This window comes from Ochotona curzoniae, unplaced genomic scaffold (genome assembly GCF_017591425.1).
Source record: "Ochotona curzoniae isolate NIBS_2020 unplaced genomic scaffold, NIBS_Ocur_1.0 contig_883, whole genome shotgun sequence".
In the NCBI taxonomy this organism is placed as follows: Eukaryota; Metazoa; Chordata; class Mammalia; order Lagomorpha; family Ochotonidae; genus Ochotona; species Ochotona curzoniae.
In genome coordinates, this window is record NW_024466599.1 from 28,063,832 (window position 1) to 28,082,365 (window position 18,534).

The 18,534-nt window shown below is 42.0% G+C and overlaps 1 protein-coding gene across 1 annotated transcript in view; it reads left to right on the plus strand.

Moving 5' to 3' along the window:
- Positions 1 to 18,534, plus strand: part of TMEM178A (transmembrane protein 178A) — a 57,545-nt gene that overhangs the window by 25,879 nt on the left and 13,132 nt on the right. Inside the window, exon 2 of the mRNA XM_040993988.1 lies at positions 16,255 to 16,368. Coding sequence (XP_040849922.1) covers positions 16,255 to 16,368 — 114 coding nt within the window. The remainder of the gene's footprint in view (positions 1 to 16,254; positions 16,369 to 18,534) is intronic.

Genomic DNA, 18,534 nt, shown 5'->3' on the forward strand with positions numbered 1-18,534 from the left:
TATTTTACTTATCTGAAAGGCAAAATAATAGAGAAAGAGAGACAGAGAAGGAATTAGAGCTTCCAGCGGGAGGGAAGTGGACCAGGCTGAAGCGGGAGCATAGAGCTCCATCCGGGTCTTCCATGTGTGTGACAGAAGCCCAAGTACTTGGAGTATTAGCAAGTATTAGCAAGGATTAGTAAGGACTTGAACTAGTGCTCTGCTTTGAGACTTGAGCTTTGCAGGTGGTGGCTAAATTGGCTGTAATACCACTATGATGGTCCCTGTTCAATGAATTGTTGACAAGGGTGTTAATAATACAACGGGGGAAAGATTAGTTTGTTCAATAAATAGTGTTGGGAAAACTAGAGATCCACATGCTAAAGACTGAAATCTAACCCTTAATATCACACAGAAAAATTAGCTCATAATGGATTAAAATTAAATGTAAGACACAAAACAATAAAACTTCAGAAGAAAATGTAGAGTAAGCTTTCCTGATACAATTTTGACACTGTTTTTTTTTTTTTTTACTGGAAGCCAGGAGCCCTGAGCCTCTTCTGGGTCTCCCACATGGGTGCAGGGTCCCAAGGCTTTGGGTTATCCTCCACTGCCTTCCCAGGCCTCAAATAGGGAGCTGGATGGGAAGTAGAGCAACTGGGATTCAAACTGGTGCCCATATGCAATCCTGGTGCTTGCAGGGGAGGACAAGCCAATTGAGCCTTTGTGCCAGCTCCCTCCCTCCACTAAGTGTTCTTACAACACACACACACACACACACACACACACACACACACACACACACACACACAGGTAGCTGTGAAGTGGTGGACATGTTAATTAACTTGGCAGGGGTTATGATTTCATAATATATACCTCTATCAAATCATGAAGTTGTACACTGTCAGAATGAGAGATCTTTAGAGTTCAGGGAAAATATGTATCATGAAAAACTTGCATACATTTCAAAAATTTTTTTGCACGAAACTCATCTTTGAATTCCATTTTTCCATAACATTTTGAAATAGCTTTGTATATACAATAAAAATGATGAAGATAGTAGGTTTTATGATCTATATATTTTACTACAATAGGACAAACTGGGGGGGGGGGCGATGAGGGGGGAGAAGGTAGCATGTGAACTTGGCCACTTCCTTCCTGCTCAGTACTGGAGGTGAGAATGCAGGACATGAAGTACTCAGTCCCTAGGTCAATGTTACTGTCCTGCTTACGGCGAGGGAAGGAGGAAGGAAGCCGGCCCAGATCTTTGTTAAGCATCAGCTACTGACCAGGCTCATGTTAGGACACAGGTGTATGTTATCGCCTTTAATCTTCATGGGAAGTGTGTGGATTTGCGTGGCCATTGATTTTATAAGTGAAGAAATGAAGGCTCTGAAGGGTTAAATCTGTTAGTCTGAGTCCCACAGCTAGTTTTTCTTCCTGTTTCCACGTGCTGCCTTTTAGATACACGTATTAAATGCAGTGGGAGGGGGGGAGGAAATAGCCCCAAGTTCCTGCCAGTATTAGGTTTAATCTTATCCCTTAAAAACCTCCTGCATTGCTATTCACTCTAATTTTAAGAGATATCCTGGAGAGGGAGGAGCGCTTAGGTCTTCCAGGCTGACCGTGTACCTGAACCCTGGAGGATTTAAGCTCAGCTGTGTGTAAACAACCCATGTACTGTGAGACAGCCTTTGTTTAGACTGTATTGATCTCTCTGAGGTGAGTGTGCTGAGACCAGAGCAAGAGTGACCAGCAGTGATGACCCCTGGCCTGTCCCTGGAACACGGTGTCCCTGTGGAAAGGAGAATGTCACCCTGAGTCAGTGACCAGCAGTGACCCTGGCCTGTCTGTAACACGGTATCCCCCCGTGGAAAGGAGACATCGCCTTTGTGTCAGCTGAGCATCCAGTGAGTGGATGGCGGTATTCGATTTCCCATGAGGATGTGCTCACAGAAACCATACCCTGTCTTTAGCCTCAAGTCATAAACACCATCCATTCCAGTGAAGTCATCGGCTGTGTGCCGAGTTGGTTCTGAGGATCTCTGGGTTTAAATTTTTAAGTATTTTATTACCTGTTATGATAGCTATAATGAGCTTACCATATTAAATGTGATTTAAAATGGAATTTAGCAAGTGAGTGAACATCTCTCCCTTACCTAATGGCAACTGCTATTTTTGCATGGGCTCTTGCCTCGTGGAACACACTTATTTCTGAGTTTCTCCATTGCTACTTTCCTGTTTTGATGTGCTGTGATAAATGCTAATCAGTTAATTCAGAGGGTTGAATTTATCTGATTATTTACTGTGCTCTCTGTCTTTCGTCCCTACAAACCATGTGTTAGCAATTTAAGGAATTTAGGTAAACCTTGACTTTTGAAAAAAAAAACTAGTTGCTTGGGTTTTTTCTTTTTGGAAAATAAAAAAGTAGCGGTAATAATAATAATAATAATAATAGAAGCTGAAACTAATAGTATCAAAGAATTGTTTCACATATTCCTCCCATGAGAGGATTCCCATCAGTTCCTATCATTATCTACAAATCATAGCCATGTGGAAAGCAGTTATTCAGTAACTTGCCATTGGCAGACAACCGGTGATTTTTTGTTTGTTCGTTTGTTTTTGTTTTTTATTCTTCTTCTTTTTTTTATTATTTTTTTTCTAACCGGTGATTTTTGAAACCAGGATGTAAATTCAGATTTTAATGCTCCGAAGTGAACATAGGATGAACAAAATATAATTCCCTAACTACCAAGAGGTTGATTCTTCAGCAATGATAAGAAGCATTTGTGGCAGAAAAGATCCTTTTGTGGAAAAAGGATCTAAAAAAAGATAACCTTCAAGCACGCTTACATCCAACACAGTCATGCGCCACATAATGACATTTTGGTTAATGACCGACTGCTTGTCCCATGGTAGTCTCGTAAAATTATAGCGGACCTGCAATGGGAATGCATAGGCAAAGAGAGAAGGAAAATGCCACAGAAAAAGAACCTGAAGCCATTCAGTAAAGGATCGAAAGGAAGTATTTGCAGGTCTTAGTAAGTTCTTTAGAAAGTCAGGAAACCCAGCACAAAATGGTTTTCATCATAGAGAGGAATGTTCATGGTATGTTATCTTGCTTCCAGGCAAATCTATGAGGAACGGAGACCAGGCGAACCTCCAAGGCGGTGTTTCTGACTAGACTGGCCTCTCCTGCAGAACAGCCTCAGGCAGGCAGCTCTTTCAGGGGGCAATGTCCTCTGAGGTGCTCAGAGCAGCTCCGGGCGGGAATGCCTGGAGGACCATCCCGAGGGACCATCCCGAGGGACCATGAGTACAAGTGGAAGACAGGACTTTCCTGATTCTGACTTTCTGCAGGCCTCAGCAAATGTGTGTGCCTTTGTTTTTTTGTTTTGTTAACAAAAACTGTAATGTGTAAAAAAAAAAAAAATTAGGAAAAACCTAAATAGAATAAGCATATAAAGAAAACATTTTTTGTGCTGCTGCCCAATATGTATTTTTTAAGAATTATCACAAGTCCAAAGTTTAAAAAAAGTCACACGCATTCAATGTTAAAATGCTACAGTAAGCTAAAGTTAATTTACTACTGAAGAAAGAAAACTCTTTTTAAGTAGCCGAGTATAGAGTAATAGCATTGATAGTCTTCAGCAGTGGACAATAGCCTAGGCCTTCACATTCACTTACAACTCATGGGCTCACCCAGGACAAGATAACATCCAGACCTTACGTCTCCATTCCTAGCAAGGCCCCTAGACAGGTATAATATCTTTAAATCTATATATTCTATATTTACATACATGGAGTTATACTACAGTTGCTCACACTATTCTGTAGAGTGTATACTTTTTTACCCTGCAAGCAACGCACCAATATACTGCACAGCCTGTGTGTATTGCAGACACTGTGTGTGTGATCTTAGCACTTCTCAGAAAGGTATCCCCACTGGTAAGTGATCCATGATTGTGTTGCTGCTCTCGGCTGCTTTCGCTGTAATTGGAGTCTTACTGACTTTCATCTAGACAGCTCCCCCTCTAGTGTGGCAGCCGCCAACCTCCCAAAGATCACAGGGCACTTGAAATGGACCTTTTCCCAAAGGAGATGTGATGTGAGTGGAAGACACACCAGACTTTGCAGATTAACAGGATAAAAAGTCTGTGAAATAACTCAATTTTCAAAATACTGACTGTCTGTTCAGAATCAAAGATACTAAATTCAACTCACCTATTCACATTTAAAATTGTTTATACCTTGCCTTATCTTATGTTTCCCCTGGAGAGTTCTGTCTAGATTGACTTGTTCTGTGTGTCTTTCCATTCAATTCTGAAGATCTAATGAGGGGTTTGCCTTCAAAGATTTCACTCTAGTCTGGCTTTGGTCATTGGAAGGTCTAAAAGTCAGTGGAAAGCCACCAAACTAATTGTATTTGATTTATTTATCTAAATGAAGGCCAATCACACTCAACAATGGGGTGATGAGGAGAAGACTTTTCTGCTTAGCACCCGATTGACTCTGGAATGAAACCTTTGACAAGAGCACCCCTACTGCCTTGTCCCATGACCCAATGATGGATCTTTCCTTTCAAACTAGATGCATATAGACAGAGCTGGTGGAAAAAGGAGTTATTTGTCTGACCAAGGACTGCCTATGGAATTCCAAGTTGCCTTTCAAGTATTTTTGGAATCGGTGCAAACTGCCACAGACCCCTCTCTGCTGTAGAATCTATGCATTAAGTATATGGGCACTGCTGCTGTCTTCAGTAGCTATTTCTGACATATCTCTTACATGTCAGGTGTCCAGGAAGAAGCGAGAGCCTCTGCCCATGAGCAATTCTGGCCATTAAGAGAAGGGCAGACTTTCATTAGGAATAACAGGGACATTGTGACGGTGACCCAGATCATGAGGTCTCTGCAAGGCCAAACCAAAGAAGAGCTCACTGCTCTGGCTGCGGTGTTTGGGGAAAGCTCTAAAAGGCAATGAACCTGGAGGGTTTCATGGGTTTTAAATGGATTTAAGGCAGTGGCTTAGGCATAGGAAAGTCGCAGAAATGAGCGTGACACTGCCTGGGGACACATATACAAGGGATGGGGTGACTGGGCACCTGACACAGCTAATTAAATGTAAGTGAGTTGGGAGGCAGGAGAGATGTGGTGCCTGGGTCTGATTCAGATGGGGCCAGTTGCATGTTCTTGGACATGACAGGCCAGTTTCTGCTCTGCAGGAATGTAAGAGACTTTTCTCATTTTCTGCCTGTCAAAGCATGTGAGTTGGCATATTGATGAAACAAAACCAGTTACTAAGCAATTATGTTGTACTTACATGTTTTGATTACTTGGTCTTATACCTGTAAAACCCTTTCATGGAGAATGATAATAACAACAAATACAAAAAATACATAGCAGAAACAAATTTATAATTATATCATGGCAAGTTGAGCTGTCTCAATAAATTTAAAGCAACATTAAGGTTTTTTAATGCTAATTCTTTTTCCATATTTACTTAACTATTTGAGAGATAAAGAGACAAAACTCCCATTTGCTGGTTCATTCCTCATATGCCCACAAGAGGTGTGTGTGGTGGACTGGGTCATAGTGGGGACTGGGAAGCCAGTCCTGTTCTCATGTGGGTGGCAGGGACCCAGCTGCTTTCGCCGTTACCCCTGCCTTTCAGGGCCTTCATTTGCAGAAACAAGAGGTGCACGGCAAACCCAGGCCTTCCAATATGGAATGTGGGCATCTTAATTGGCATTTTAATCCTACTAATCTGTAAAAGGTGGGTAAATAGACGTAGCAGACTTCCAGATCTTATATTCCAGCTCACTGCCAAGTAACCGAAGCTCCAGAAGGCTTAGGTCTTCGCACAGTAGAATAATCCGGCAGTCGGACATTGGGTGGGGTGAAGGTTGCGAGAATTGCGGCAAGGAGATCAGCTAGCACATTCTTTGGAGGTGAAGAGATGGAGTACCGCGTCCTCCAAAGAGGCGAAACAGAGGGTAAGGGAGAGCTGCTCGTCTCTAAACTACCTGAGCAGAGCTGCTTGGCCTGGTCAAGGTTTAGTTCAGCTTTCAGGTTGCACGTGGAAGTTCAGAATCAGGTGGCCTCATTTCTAGTGTCTGGAGGAACATCGTAACAGCTGGGATGGGAGGGAAGCCAGGAAGCAGACAGGGAGGCTAGGCCAAATTTGAACTCCTGCAATAAACCCTCTAGCCAGAATCACTCTCCAAGGACACATCTCCAATGCCCAAACACCTCCCACCAGACATACCGCTCAGCTGCCATAATTAGATAACTCTCTACTCTAATCCATCAATTATTAAGACACTAAAATTTAAACATCAGCCTGAGCTTGAGGGAGACAAGTCTTTTTTAACTCCTAACAAAGTGTCTTTAATCTTGTACACTTGGATTAACCTGTGATGCTGTTTAGGTGCAGACTCCGGGAGGGTGGGAGTGGTTTCCTATGGTGAATGTGGACAAGTACCAAGTCCTGGGCTGGGCATTGTGGCACACCTTGCAACTTCCGTTTCCCTTATCTGAGTATCTAGTTTGTCTCTGCTACTTCACACTTCCAATCCTGCTTCCTGCTAATGTGCCTGGGAGGCAGCAGATGACGGCTCCATCCCTGGGGCTTCCTGTCACTTCCGTAGGACACCTGGCTTGAGTTCCCTGGCTCTTAGCTTTGCCCTGGCACAGCCTAACGATTGTGGACATTTGGAGAGTGAACCAGCAGATAGAAGCCTGCTCTGTCTCTCCATCTCTCTTCCTCCCCCATTTCTGTTACTCTTTCAAATAAACAAATAGATTATTTTTAAAAGGTTTATTTATTCTTATTGGAAGGTCAGATATACAGAGAGGAGGAGAGACAGAGAAGAAGATCTTCCATTTGATGATTCACTCTCCGAGTGACTGTTACAGCCAGAACTGAGACATTCCGAAGCCAGGAGCCCGGAGCTTCTTCTGGTTCTCCCACACAGGTGCAGGGTCCTAAGCCTTTTGGTCTGTCCTTGACTGCTTTCCTAGGCCACAAGCAGGGAGCTGGATGGGAAGCAGTGCCACCAGGATTAGAACTTGGTGCTGCATGCAAGGAGAGGACTCCAGCCACTAGGCTACCACACTGGGCCCAGTAGATTATTTTTTTAAAGAAAAGAAAGATCACTCACTATCTAACACCGACATTTATGCATTGTTTAAAAATAGATGACATCCTATACAAGTCTTGAATCATCTCGTTTTTCCCAATAAGCTCATGAGGTATCTGCCATTATTTTCCCTCTTTAACAGACTGAGGGAACTCAGACTGAGAGAGGTTAAGTAATTTGCCAAAAGTCATGCACCTGGGATGCACATCCGAGTCTGTCTGACCGCAAGACCTTTAGCCGACATCTGTGCAGCCTCTTCGCTCTTGGCAGTACTGACTTTTGTAGCATCTTTTGCTGCTTCTCATGTTCCTCCCTCATTTAACCTTGAGTGTGGATTTCTGTGAATTATCTTGGGACCAGCTCATCTCTCCTCACCAGACCACAGCTCCATTCCTGCCCACTGTGCACTGGCTCATGCATCATCTGGTTCTCCGGCTCATGCCATCATCAAAGAGGTTCTACTTGGCCCTTTAAGAAGCTAATCAATCACTAAATATAGACCACAACTTGTTCTTTTCTATCCTCTGCATGTTTCGTTCCCCCATTGTGTGATGCCATCTGGTGCTATGAGCTCATGCTTTTTGTGTTTCTTTTCACAGAGCCAGACTCGCTCTCTAAACCCGGAATGCCAGTTAATTTCAGTTTCCAAGTATGGCTTTGAAAAACACTGGAAGGTGATGCCTCCTTGTGGATTCTCACAGTATCGCTCCTTAGCGTTACCGTGGGAGAGGTTGGCTCTGCCATCATCGGTGTGTACCTGGAGACCTGTCTTGTTCTCAGGGCTGAGTTTGTCTTTGGCAAACCATCACATGTGATTTTTGTCAGATTTCGTTTTGTCACTTTAATGTGGGTGCAGGAGGAAATAGACCCTTCAGAATAAGCTTTCTTTGAATCTATTTGATTTTTTGCTGTGCCAGTGGACCAAGTGTTTTAACCACAAGGACCTGAAACGGCTAATGGTAGTCTCCAACACGGCTGCTCATCCTTCTTCACTTGCCCTTTCTCTCCTCATCCTGCCCGACGTCTCTAATCGTCATTCAAAGAAGAGGCGCGCCAGCACCAGGGGGTGTTTTTTGCAGATTGAGCTGGGGCGCCTGGGCCTCACCATCACATCCTCAGTGTTTGGGATCTTTGAGTGCTGTTGGTTACTCTCCTCCCGTCTAGAGTGCATCAAGCTCCCTGTCTCCTTTCTCATTTCATCTCACAGTTTAGTATTTGAAATTTAGTACGAGAGCCCCACAGGGGAAAGAAGGCACTTTGGTGATGTGTGCACTACTTACCTCGTTCCTGGCGCGTGGGGTTCCCCTGGGCAGCAGCTGAGCCCCAGGCCAGCCGTCAGCTTCCTTCTGGCTGCACTGTCTGCCCACTGGGATCCTGCATGTTGCCAGCATGGATCGAGGTGGAGCTGAGCCTAGGGAAAATTGCAACGATTTTAAAGGCTCCACCTATTTCCTTAGCATGGAAGTTGTTGTAAGGCTATCTCCTATGAGTCTGAAAAAGCAGTTTCTCCTTGATCCTTAAGCAGCTTAAGACAGCCACACAGCCAACTCTGTCTCCAGTGAAACACTTTTAGAAGCATATGGACAATGTACAGGCAGAACCCTTGATCAGCAATCAACTTTGTTTCCAAAAGAGCATATGTTGGTACTGGATTGGCACGTTATTTTTTGCTTCACAGAGACAATATTTACAGTTCTAACTGCCCACAAAATTACGTTTCTGAGAGAAGAAAAATTTCTGCCTTTTCTGAGTAAGGAGTCACTAATTTTAGGCGGCATTACGTACATTAAAGCTTGATTACTTCCTTATATTGAGGTCTCAGGGAGTTAGCTAACCTGTCTGAACTTCAGAATTTTTCTGCATAGTGGTTTTGTGGTTTTGTCAAATGGTTTTTGTGTGTGACAGAATCAAGCGAAATCTTATCTTTTTGATATAGCCCATTGCATTGATTTTCATTTATTGAACCAACCTTGTATTGTAGGGATACGTGCCACTTTGTCATGATTTACAACTCTTTTTACATGTTAATGAATGCAACTTGGTAGCATTTTGTTGAAGATTTTGCATATATGTAAAGAATATCACATAACTTTACTGTTGTGTGATAACTGTTTTTTATATTGATGTCTTACTGGTCTCATAGAATGAGTTAGAAACTGTTCCTTCTTCCATTTTGTTTGAAGATCTATGAAGGATTGCTTTAAATATTTGGAAAAGCCCGCTAATGAAAACTCACCAGTGAAACCCAAATTTCTGGCTAAATTACTCAATTTGTTTTCTTGCTATGATGTGTTTTGATTTTCCTTTGCTTATTTAGTCAGTGTTGAAGTTTGTATCAAAAATTCCTGTTATATCTGTACTGTCGAATATGTATCCTGGCATGTAATTTTTCATAATTCTTATACTTTTTCTTTTTGTAAGATCATGAGAAAACGCCTCAGTTTTATTCCTGCTTTTAGCAACTTGAATCATCACCCTTCTTATCTTGGAAGATATAAAGATTTTTCAGCTTTGTTAATCACTTAAAGTACTCATGCCACTTTATTTTCTCTAGTTGTATATTCTCTTCTTCTTTATGCCTTGGGTTTAGTTTGCTCTTGTTTTTCTAGTTTCTTTAAGTAGAAAGTATGGCTACAGATTGGCATCCTTTTTTACTATGTTTGCAGCAATAAATCTCCCACTAAGCATTGCTTTAAATGCAGCTCATGAATTTTGATGCATTGTGGCTTTGTTTTCATTCATCTTAATGTTTTAACATTTTCCACTCTGTTTTTGAGACTTCTTTTTGATCTATTTATTTGTTTAGAAGTGTATTATTTTATTTCCACAAATTGGTTAATTTCACAAACTTCTTTTGTGATTCATTGATTTCTGATTTCATTGCATTGTAGTAGAAGAACATGATTTGCTTAATTTTAATACTTTTACTTTTAATGGGGTTTGTTTTATTGCCTAGCATATTGTTCATCCTGGAGAACACTCTGTGCACTTAAAAAATATACGTATTCTGCTGATACTGGGCAGAGTGTAGTAAAGATGTCGGTTGTGTCTTCTTGGTTTGTAACATTGTTCAGGCTTTCATTCTCTTTGTTGATCTTCTGTCTACTTGTTTTACCACCATTGGAAGTTGATTATCAAAGTCTGTAACTATTAGAATTGGATTGTGTGTTTCTGTCTTCAGTCTTGTTAGTTTTTGCTTAGTGCATGTTGAGCCTTTGTTGGTAGGCACATAACATGTTTGCAACATAACATGTTTGCAATTCATTCTTTTTTTTTAAGATTTATTTTTATTATTTTTTTATTGGAAAGTTCAAGGCGAGGACCTTAAGCACTGCGCCACCGCGCCGGGCCCACAATTCATTCTGAATCACAAATGTCTTTGTCTGTACTGGGTTTTTTTTTTTTTTTTTTGCTTAAAGTTTATTTTGTCTGACATTAGTATAGCCATTTCATCTCTTTTAGTTACTACTTTTGAAAAGTATCTTTTCTCATCATTTTACTTTCATGTATCTTTGAATCTAAAATGTATTTCTCATGTGGACATACATAGCTGGATCATGTCATTTTATTTATAGTGCCAAATCTCAATTCTTAGCAAAAACTTCTTTATTTGAAAAGCAGAGAGAGAGAGAGAAAGAGAGAGCTTTTCCATCCACTGGTTCCCTTCCCCAAAAGGCTGCAATGGCCAGTGGTGGGCCAGGCCTGAACCAGAAGCCTGGAAGTCCATCCAGTTCTCCCACTTGGGTAGCAGGGACCCGAGAAATTAGCCCATCTCCTCTACATTTCCAGGCACACTAGTTGGAAGATGGAATAGACAAAACTTGAACCATTGATCCATTTGGGATCTCAATGTCATAAGTGGCAGGACCATAAGTGGTTCTCCAATCTTCATATTTCGAGTGAAGTATTTAATCTATTTACATTTAATGCAATTTTTAAAAATGTAGGATTTACTTTTGACAGGTTGCTATGGTTTTCTATGTACTTTATATCATTTTTTATAAGATTTATTTTATTTTTATTGGAAAGTAAGATATACAAAGAGGAGGAAAGACACAGAGGAAGATCTGTTCTTTTTTGATTCACTCCTTAAGTGGCCACAACAGCTGGAGCTGAATTGATCCAAAGCCAGGAGCCACGATCCTCTTCCAGGTCTTGCATGCGGGTGCAGGGTCCCAAGGCTTTGGGCTGTCCTCAACTGCTTTCCCAGGTCACAGGCAGGGATCTGGATGGGAAGTGGGACCGCCAGGATTAGAACCAGTGCCCATATGGGATCCCGGGGCGTGCAAGGTGAGGACTTTAGCTTCTAAGCTACTGCTCCAGGCCCTACTTTATATCTTTTTTTCTGTTTTTCCATTACTGTCTTTTTCCTGTGTTAAACAGATGTTTTTGCTTTACATTTTAAAAATCCTCCATTACATGTCGTTTTCCAAGTGGTTGTCCTATGGATTAAAAGTGACATCTTAATTTACAAAAATCTAGTTTGAATTAATACAGATTAATTTCAGTTGTATATAAAAACTGCCCCTGTATGGCTTTGTGCTCTGTCCCCTTCCCTGTACTGCTATTGTCATATAAATTATATTTTTATATGTTATATGTACATCAGCACAGGCTTATGAAATTATTGCTTTATATTTTGTGTCTTTTACATCAGAGAGAGGAGATGGGGGAGTCATTAGCAATAAATGTATGCTCTTTATTTCTTCATATGGAAGCAGTCTTGATTTAAACTTGAAGAGCTCCTTTTAGTTGTAAACAAGAAGGTCTGCTAGGTCTGCTAGTGACACATTCTTTCAGTTTTTATTTATCTGGGATTGCCTTAGTGTTTCTTCATTTCTGAAGGGTCCCTTCCCTGCCTGTAGGATTCTGGATTGTCAGTGTTTTTTCTTTCAGTACATTGTACACCCTGTTCCTGGACTTACACTGGGGCTACATCTGATTAGCCCATCATAAGTTGAAAATATTAAGTCCAAACTGCATCACTCACACTTTCCTGTTCATTTCCTCAGGTTTCATAAACGTAATTTCTGTCTTCAAGTTTACTGATTCTTTTTCTGCCGATTCAGAACTGCTGTTGAGCCCATTTAGTGTCTTTCGCTTCTGTTGCTGTGCTCCTTCAGCCTCAGAATTTCCATTCAGTTTGTTTTCTTCTCTCTCACGGTTTCTGATGCTTTACTGATGCTCTGTTGAGTGAGGCAGCATTGACATACTTTGCTTTCATTCTCATGACATAATTGGCCTGACTTCACTGACCAGTTGAAACAGCTGCTTTGGAGTGTGCATCAGGAAGTTCAGTAACTGGGTTTCACAGTGAGTCTGTGTTGCTCGCTTTTCTTTCCACTTATGGGCCATACTGTTTTGTTGTATGACTTGTATTTGTATGGTAAAAACTGAGTACTTTATTTAGTATGATGCCGCAATTCTAGAAATTAGGTCCTTTTCCATCCCAAGGGTTTGTCATAAAATAGCCCCTGTAGTCTCTGCTAGGTTACCTTAGAGCAAGTGCTATTACCTGCCTGGAACCAGTAAGTTCCCCTGTCTTTGTCGTTGGACTCTGCATGCCTGTAGGGCCATGCCTTCAGCTGTCCCTCAGCTTTCCATTATTGCTGACATCAGATGATTTCAAATGCAATGATACTTTTGAAAAACGTAAGCCTACATTTGCCATCCTTTATCATTCACTGTTTTGATAAAATTGTTTGCTTGTTTGCAAGCACAGGCCTGTCCTGACTTACATCTAACTTACATGTGAACACTGAACTTGTCTGGGGATCTCCCAACCACCGCCATGGAGCCCATGTTAAAAAAAGTAGTTTTCCTTTTTAGAAAATTTGTAGTTTCACAAGAAAAACAAAGTTTTTTTTTTAATTAATCAGAAATAGTCTTGAATGATGAAATCCAAGCACACTTGCTTCAGAATTAGTTGGATTGTTAAAATTCAGGTTTCCGCTCCCAGCCTGAGTCTTTTGAGTAAGAATATCTGGAGTATGTCCCAGTGGATGTCCATTGTGAACACACCTCTCACCTTCCAGCTGAGTCTTCTTTGAACTGGTGTTGAGAATCTCCTTAGGGGAGATGATGCGACCGATGTGTTCACACGGAGGAATGACTGGCCCCTGACACTACTTGTCCTCAATTATTGGTCTCTTCCTTTCACAGTCTTCGCAAAGTTCACTTAGCTTTTGTGTTCCCTCAAAGTCCACCAATTATGCATTTGTGTACATCTACAAGGGTCTATATTTTAAGTCTCCAGAGTCAAGGAACTAACATCACCTCACATTTTTAATTAGTTAAATCATATTACATTTATCCAAACAGCTATATAAGATGATTTGACAAAGACAGAAGGGGAATTTTGTTGATTTGAGAGGATAGTTTTTGTGGAATCCACGAGTGTATAAAAGAACAGGCCCATGTTAATTTATGCACTAGAAGCACACGTTGAGGGAGAGTGATAAGCAGGAGGAAGGCATATGAGACAAACCAGGGTTCACTTGTCTACTTCAGGATAATGTGCCGAGAGCTGCCATGCAACAGAGTTCGCTTTCGGGCATCTCATTATGAAGTCTGGGGGTATAACTCCCTTTGGCTTTATATTTAACTAAGCAGAATGTGTAGATTTTCTGTGCATTTTGTTCTTTTGTTCTTTTTCTCTATTTTATTCTTTGAGCTTTTTTTTTTTAATGTATTTCAAAAGGCAGAGATAAGGAGAGACAGAGATCTTTCTTCTGCTGGAACACTCCCTAAATGGCAGCAGTGGTCAGAGCTAGGCCAATGCATAGCAAGGAGATTCTTCTAGGTTTCCCACATGGGTGCAGTGTCTCAAGGAGTTGAATAATCCTCTGCTACTTCCCCAAGCACATTGGCAGAGAGCTGGATAGGAAGTGGAGCAGCCAGGATGCAACTGCTACCCATATGGGAAGTTTGCACAACAGGCCCAGGATCAGCCTGCTCTGCCGCAGTGCTGGTCCCATGTTTTTCTCTCCTTTGAATATTGCCTTTTCACTCAAGATCCAGATCTGATCAGTAACATTCCCAGTAAGAGATGACATCTATCACTCTAGAGTCAGACATGCTTTTTGTGTGTTGTCTGGAACTACCACCTAACTACCCTTTAGAAGTTATCTCCTGATTTCCTTATAAACAGTACACTTCAGGGCTGACATTATTATTAGTGTCAACCTTTTCAGCTGTTCAGCTGTTAAGCTGCCAGTGGCATCCCACACTGTAGCACCTGTTCAGGTCCCAACTGCTCAACTTTTCATTCGGCCCCATGCTAATGCCTCTAGGAAAACAATAGATACTGGCCTGAACCCTTCGAACTTCACCACCCATGTGGGAGACCTAGAGAAAGTCCTTGGCTCCTGCTCTCAGCCTAGTCCAATCCCATCTATTGCAACCATTTGGGGGAGTGAACCAGTGGAAGAAAGATCTCTCTCTACTCTCTCTCAGTTTCTATCTCTCGCTCCATTTCTCTTACTCTGCTTTTCAAATAAGGAAATAAATAAATCTCAATAAAGAAATAACACTTCCTAATGAGCTTTTTGATGCAACTCATTTGAGAGTTCAGGTATATAATATACATATTATTTTAAAATTCTAAGCTGATTTCTCCCAACCACCCTGTGCCCTGAGGATTTTTCCTTGAGATTTTATTTTTTTAAAGAGTTATTTGTTTATTTTTAAAGATTTATTTTTACTATTTTTTCATTGGAAAGGCAGATATACAGAGAGGAGAGACAGAGAGGAAGATCTTCCGTCTGATGATTCACTCCCCAAGTGAGCGCGACGGGCCGATACTATGCCGAGCCCAAGCCAGGAGCCTCTTCCGGGTCTCCCACGCGGGTGCAGGGTCCCAAAGCTTTGGGCCGTCCTCAACTGCTTTCCTGGGCCACAGGCAGGGAGCTGGAAGGGAAGCAGGGCTGCAGGGATTAGAACCGGCGCCCATATGGGATCCCGGGCGTGCAAGGCGAGGACCTTTAACCACTTGCGCCACCGCGCCGGGCCCTATTTATTTATTTTTATTAGAAAGGCAGATATACAGAGAGAAGGTAATACAAAGAGAAAGATATTTCATCCACTGGTTCACCCCCTAAAAGGCCAAATGGCTGGAGCTAAGCCAATCTGAAGCTAGGAGCTTCTTCTGGGTCATCCACATAGGTGCAGGGACCCAAGACTTTTGGCTATCATCAACTGCTTTCCCAGGCTACAAGCAAGGAGTTGGGAGGAAGTGGAGCAGCCAGGAATAGAACCTGTGCCTATATGAGTTCCTGGTGCATGCAAGGCAAGGACTTCAGCCACCAGACTATGGTGCAGGACCCTCCTTGAGGAGTTTTGCATTTAGCCAATACATATCCTCTTTAGGGAAGGGTACAGATCCTTATGAAATACAATATGTGAGTCAGCGTGGACTCACACATACCTTACTAGGTAGGACACAAAGAGTAAGTACTCCTCACTAAGGTATTGAAGATTTCTCTGCACACCCCTCCTATAACTGTTTTGTACCTCAATTGTTGAAATGTCAATGCAGTAGTCACAGGATGTGGTTAAGAACTTGCATTATTTTTAACATATTGTTTACTCAATACTATGTCAATTAATTTCATAACGTTAAAAATTGTTGCTGACGTTATGTTGGGGCTTTTAATTGATCGGGATTTTACTCTGTTGGCTCTACCTTCAGACCAGAGAAGGTCTCCCCAAGAAGCCGTTGAACTTACCCGGACAATAAGATGATGGACTGTATGCTTGGTATATGCTTGCAATGAAGGAATCTCAACTGAACTTGAACTGTGGTTACGCAACAAGGTGGAGGAATCCACCATAGGGGGAGGGTTGTGGGAGGGGTGGGGGGAATCCCAGTACCTATAAAATTGTGTCACATAATACAATGTTATTAATTTTTTAAAATGGCTAAAAATATAATATAATAAAAAAAGAAACATGGTTTTGAAAATTATTTCATGTTTTAGATTTTTTTTTTTAACTGACCTTATCTCTGCTAATGAAAGTAATTGAGAGATTTTCTTTCTTTCTGAAATTCGGCTCAGTGTAGAATCCATTATTCTGCCTTAGGTCTCCAGAATTCTATTGCAAATGAATAGTAAATTGCATTTCTTATTTCCCTGCAGGTATTGCCCAGCGATGCACAGCTATCAAGTACCACTTTTCACAGCCCATCCGCTTACGAAACATTCCTTTCAATTTAACCAAGACAATACAGCAAGATGAATGGCACCTGCTTCGTAAGTATTTCTGGGAAATGGCCCAAGAGGAAATGGTGGCTCTCTGGACAGAAAGTGCTCCAAGGCCCCTAGACTGAGATGTGATGTACTCCTCTGTGTACTCCTCTGGGCCCAGCCAGCCCTCACCAGAGACTCCAAGGATCATTTCACTGCACTGTGGACACACCCTGCTTACCAGTGCAGGGGTGGGACTCTGTGAAACAGTGTGCCTGTCTGCCCTGGTGCTTTCTCACACAGCAGCCAACAAGAGTCCCGAGCTATGAGGATTTGCTTATACACCCATCCTAGGGATCCAAGAAAATTATACCTTACATGCTCTCGTTTTCTGTTTTGTTTATACAATATTTACTTTCGCTACTGTGTGTATCTCAGATGTCGGCATTTCTGCTAGAACATCTTCATGAGTGTTAGTTACGTTGTAATTTTCTCAGAGGGTGTCAGTTAACCTTTACCTTTCAGTGGAAGGAACTGCTCTTTTTCACTGTCAGGGAAACCTGAAACTCTAGGGAGCGACATGCAGTGTGAAACTAAAGAAGGCTGATAGCTACCCAAAAACGGTTGATTCAAGTAGCCTGCTGATGGATAGTTCCATCAGCAAAAAAAAAAAAAAAAAAAAACAGAAAAAGAATAAAAAAATACCAAGCTGTCTTAGTCACCCCAAGCAGTAGATAGTAGATATGTCATCATTTTCCAATAAGATAAGTAGCAACAGCCCAAGTGACCTTGTTTGATGACCAAAGCCACAGAAGAAATGCAAGCTGAGTCTCATTCCATACGCAGACCCCGGTGCAAACCAAAAGGCTCCACTAGAAATCCCAAACACTTGCACGCAAGCTCTCCTGGGGTTGCTCCAGTGACGGTCTCATTGTGAGCAGCAGCTTTGCGACTTGGAAAGTCATTGGTCTATTTTTGAACAGTGTGGGTTCCTGAAAGTTCTTTCTCACTGGTAGATGTTAATCACAATTTCTCAGCAGGACAGAGTGTCTTGTTTAGGCTGTCTGACATCTTCATTCTTTTGAGTGTGTTTGGAGTTGTTGGTCATAATCATCTATCCAAAGAGCCACATAGTTAATGGTCTTAATCAAGTGAGAAAAAGAGCGTCACAGAATCCTGAGCAAAGATCTCATCCCTTAAAAAAAAAGATTTATTTTATTTGAAAAATAGATTTTAAAGAGAGAGTAAGAGACAGATTTTTTTTTCATCTGCTGTTTCACTCCCCAAATGGCCACAATAGCTGGAGCTTCTTTCTGGGTCTCCAATGTGGGTAGAGGGGCCCAGGTACTTGAGTCATACTTTGCTGCCTTCTCAGGTCATAAGCAGGAAGCTGGATCAGCAGTGCAGCAGCCAGGACTTGAACCAGCACTCCTGAGATTCCTGCACTGCAGGCAGAGAATTAGCCTGTTACACCACCATGCCAGCCCCAGAATCTCATCTCTTTATTCTGAGAGTTTGAGTACCATCAGTATCCAATAAGGTAGTATTTGAGCATTCTTTTCATAATTCTTCTCAGGGTTCTGAGGAAGTGATGCTCTTAACAGGAATCTTTCCAATCAAGTCACACTTAGTGATCTGTGCCACATTTCCTGGAGAAGCTTAGCATGTCTGGTACCAATGCTAATCCCATGTGACAGGGATCCCATCTCTACCTTGTGTTTTGTAACAGTCCTGCAAAATAGAAACATCACTCAAACCACAGGGAATTTGAAAGTTGGTGAGATAATGCTGGCTATACCTGCTCAGCTGTGGGTGTCTCCAGACCACGTACAGCCTTACCATGGAACTCAGCGGCTTGCAATTATTGCTCATCCTGGCCCTCTGCTCTGCGTGTTTCTGTTTCCTCCTCTAGGCAGAGAGGCACTAATTGAATTTGAGTTCTCTGAGCTGGAGATGAAAACTCTCCTTTGAGAAACAGAATGATCAGTGTGTAGCTGGGATGTTAAGAGACAGACCGGTTGCTGCTGTCATCCATTCTATAGGCCACACCCCTAAGATGCCCAGGAATTGCACCAACCTGTGAGGAGACAGCTGCCCAGCCTCTTCCACACTTCAAAGAGTGCAGCGTGCGCTTTGTTGAGGCTCCGAATGGGCATTTGCCCAGACCTGTTGCCTGTCCTCAGGGACAACAGCGCTGCGCTGTTGTCTGAATGATGGGATCTGCTGCTTCAA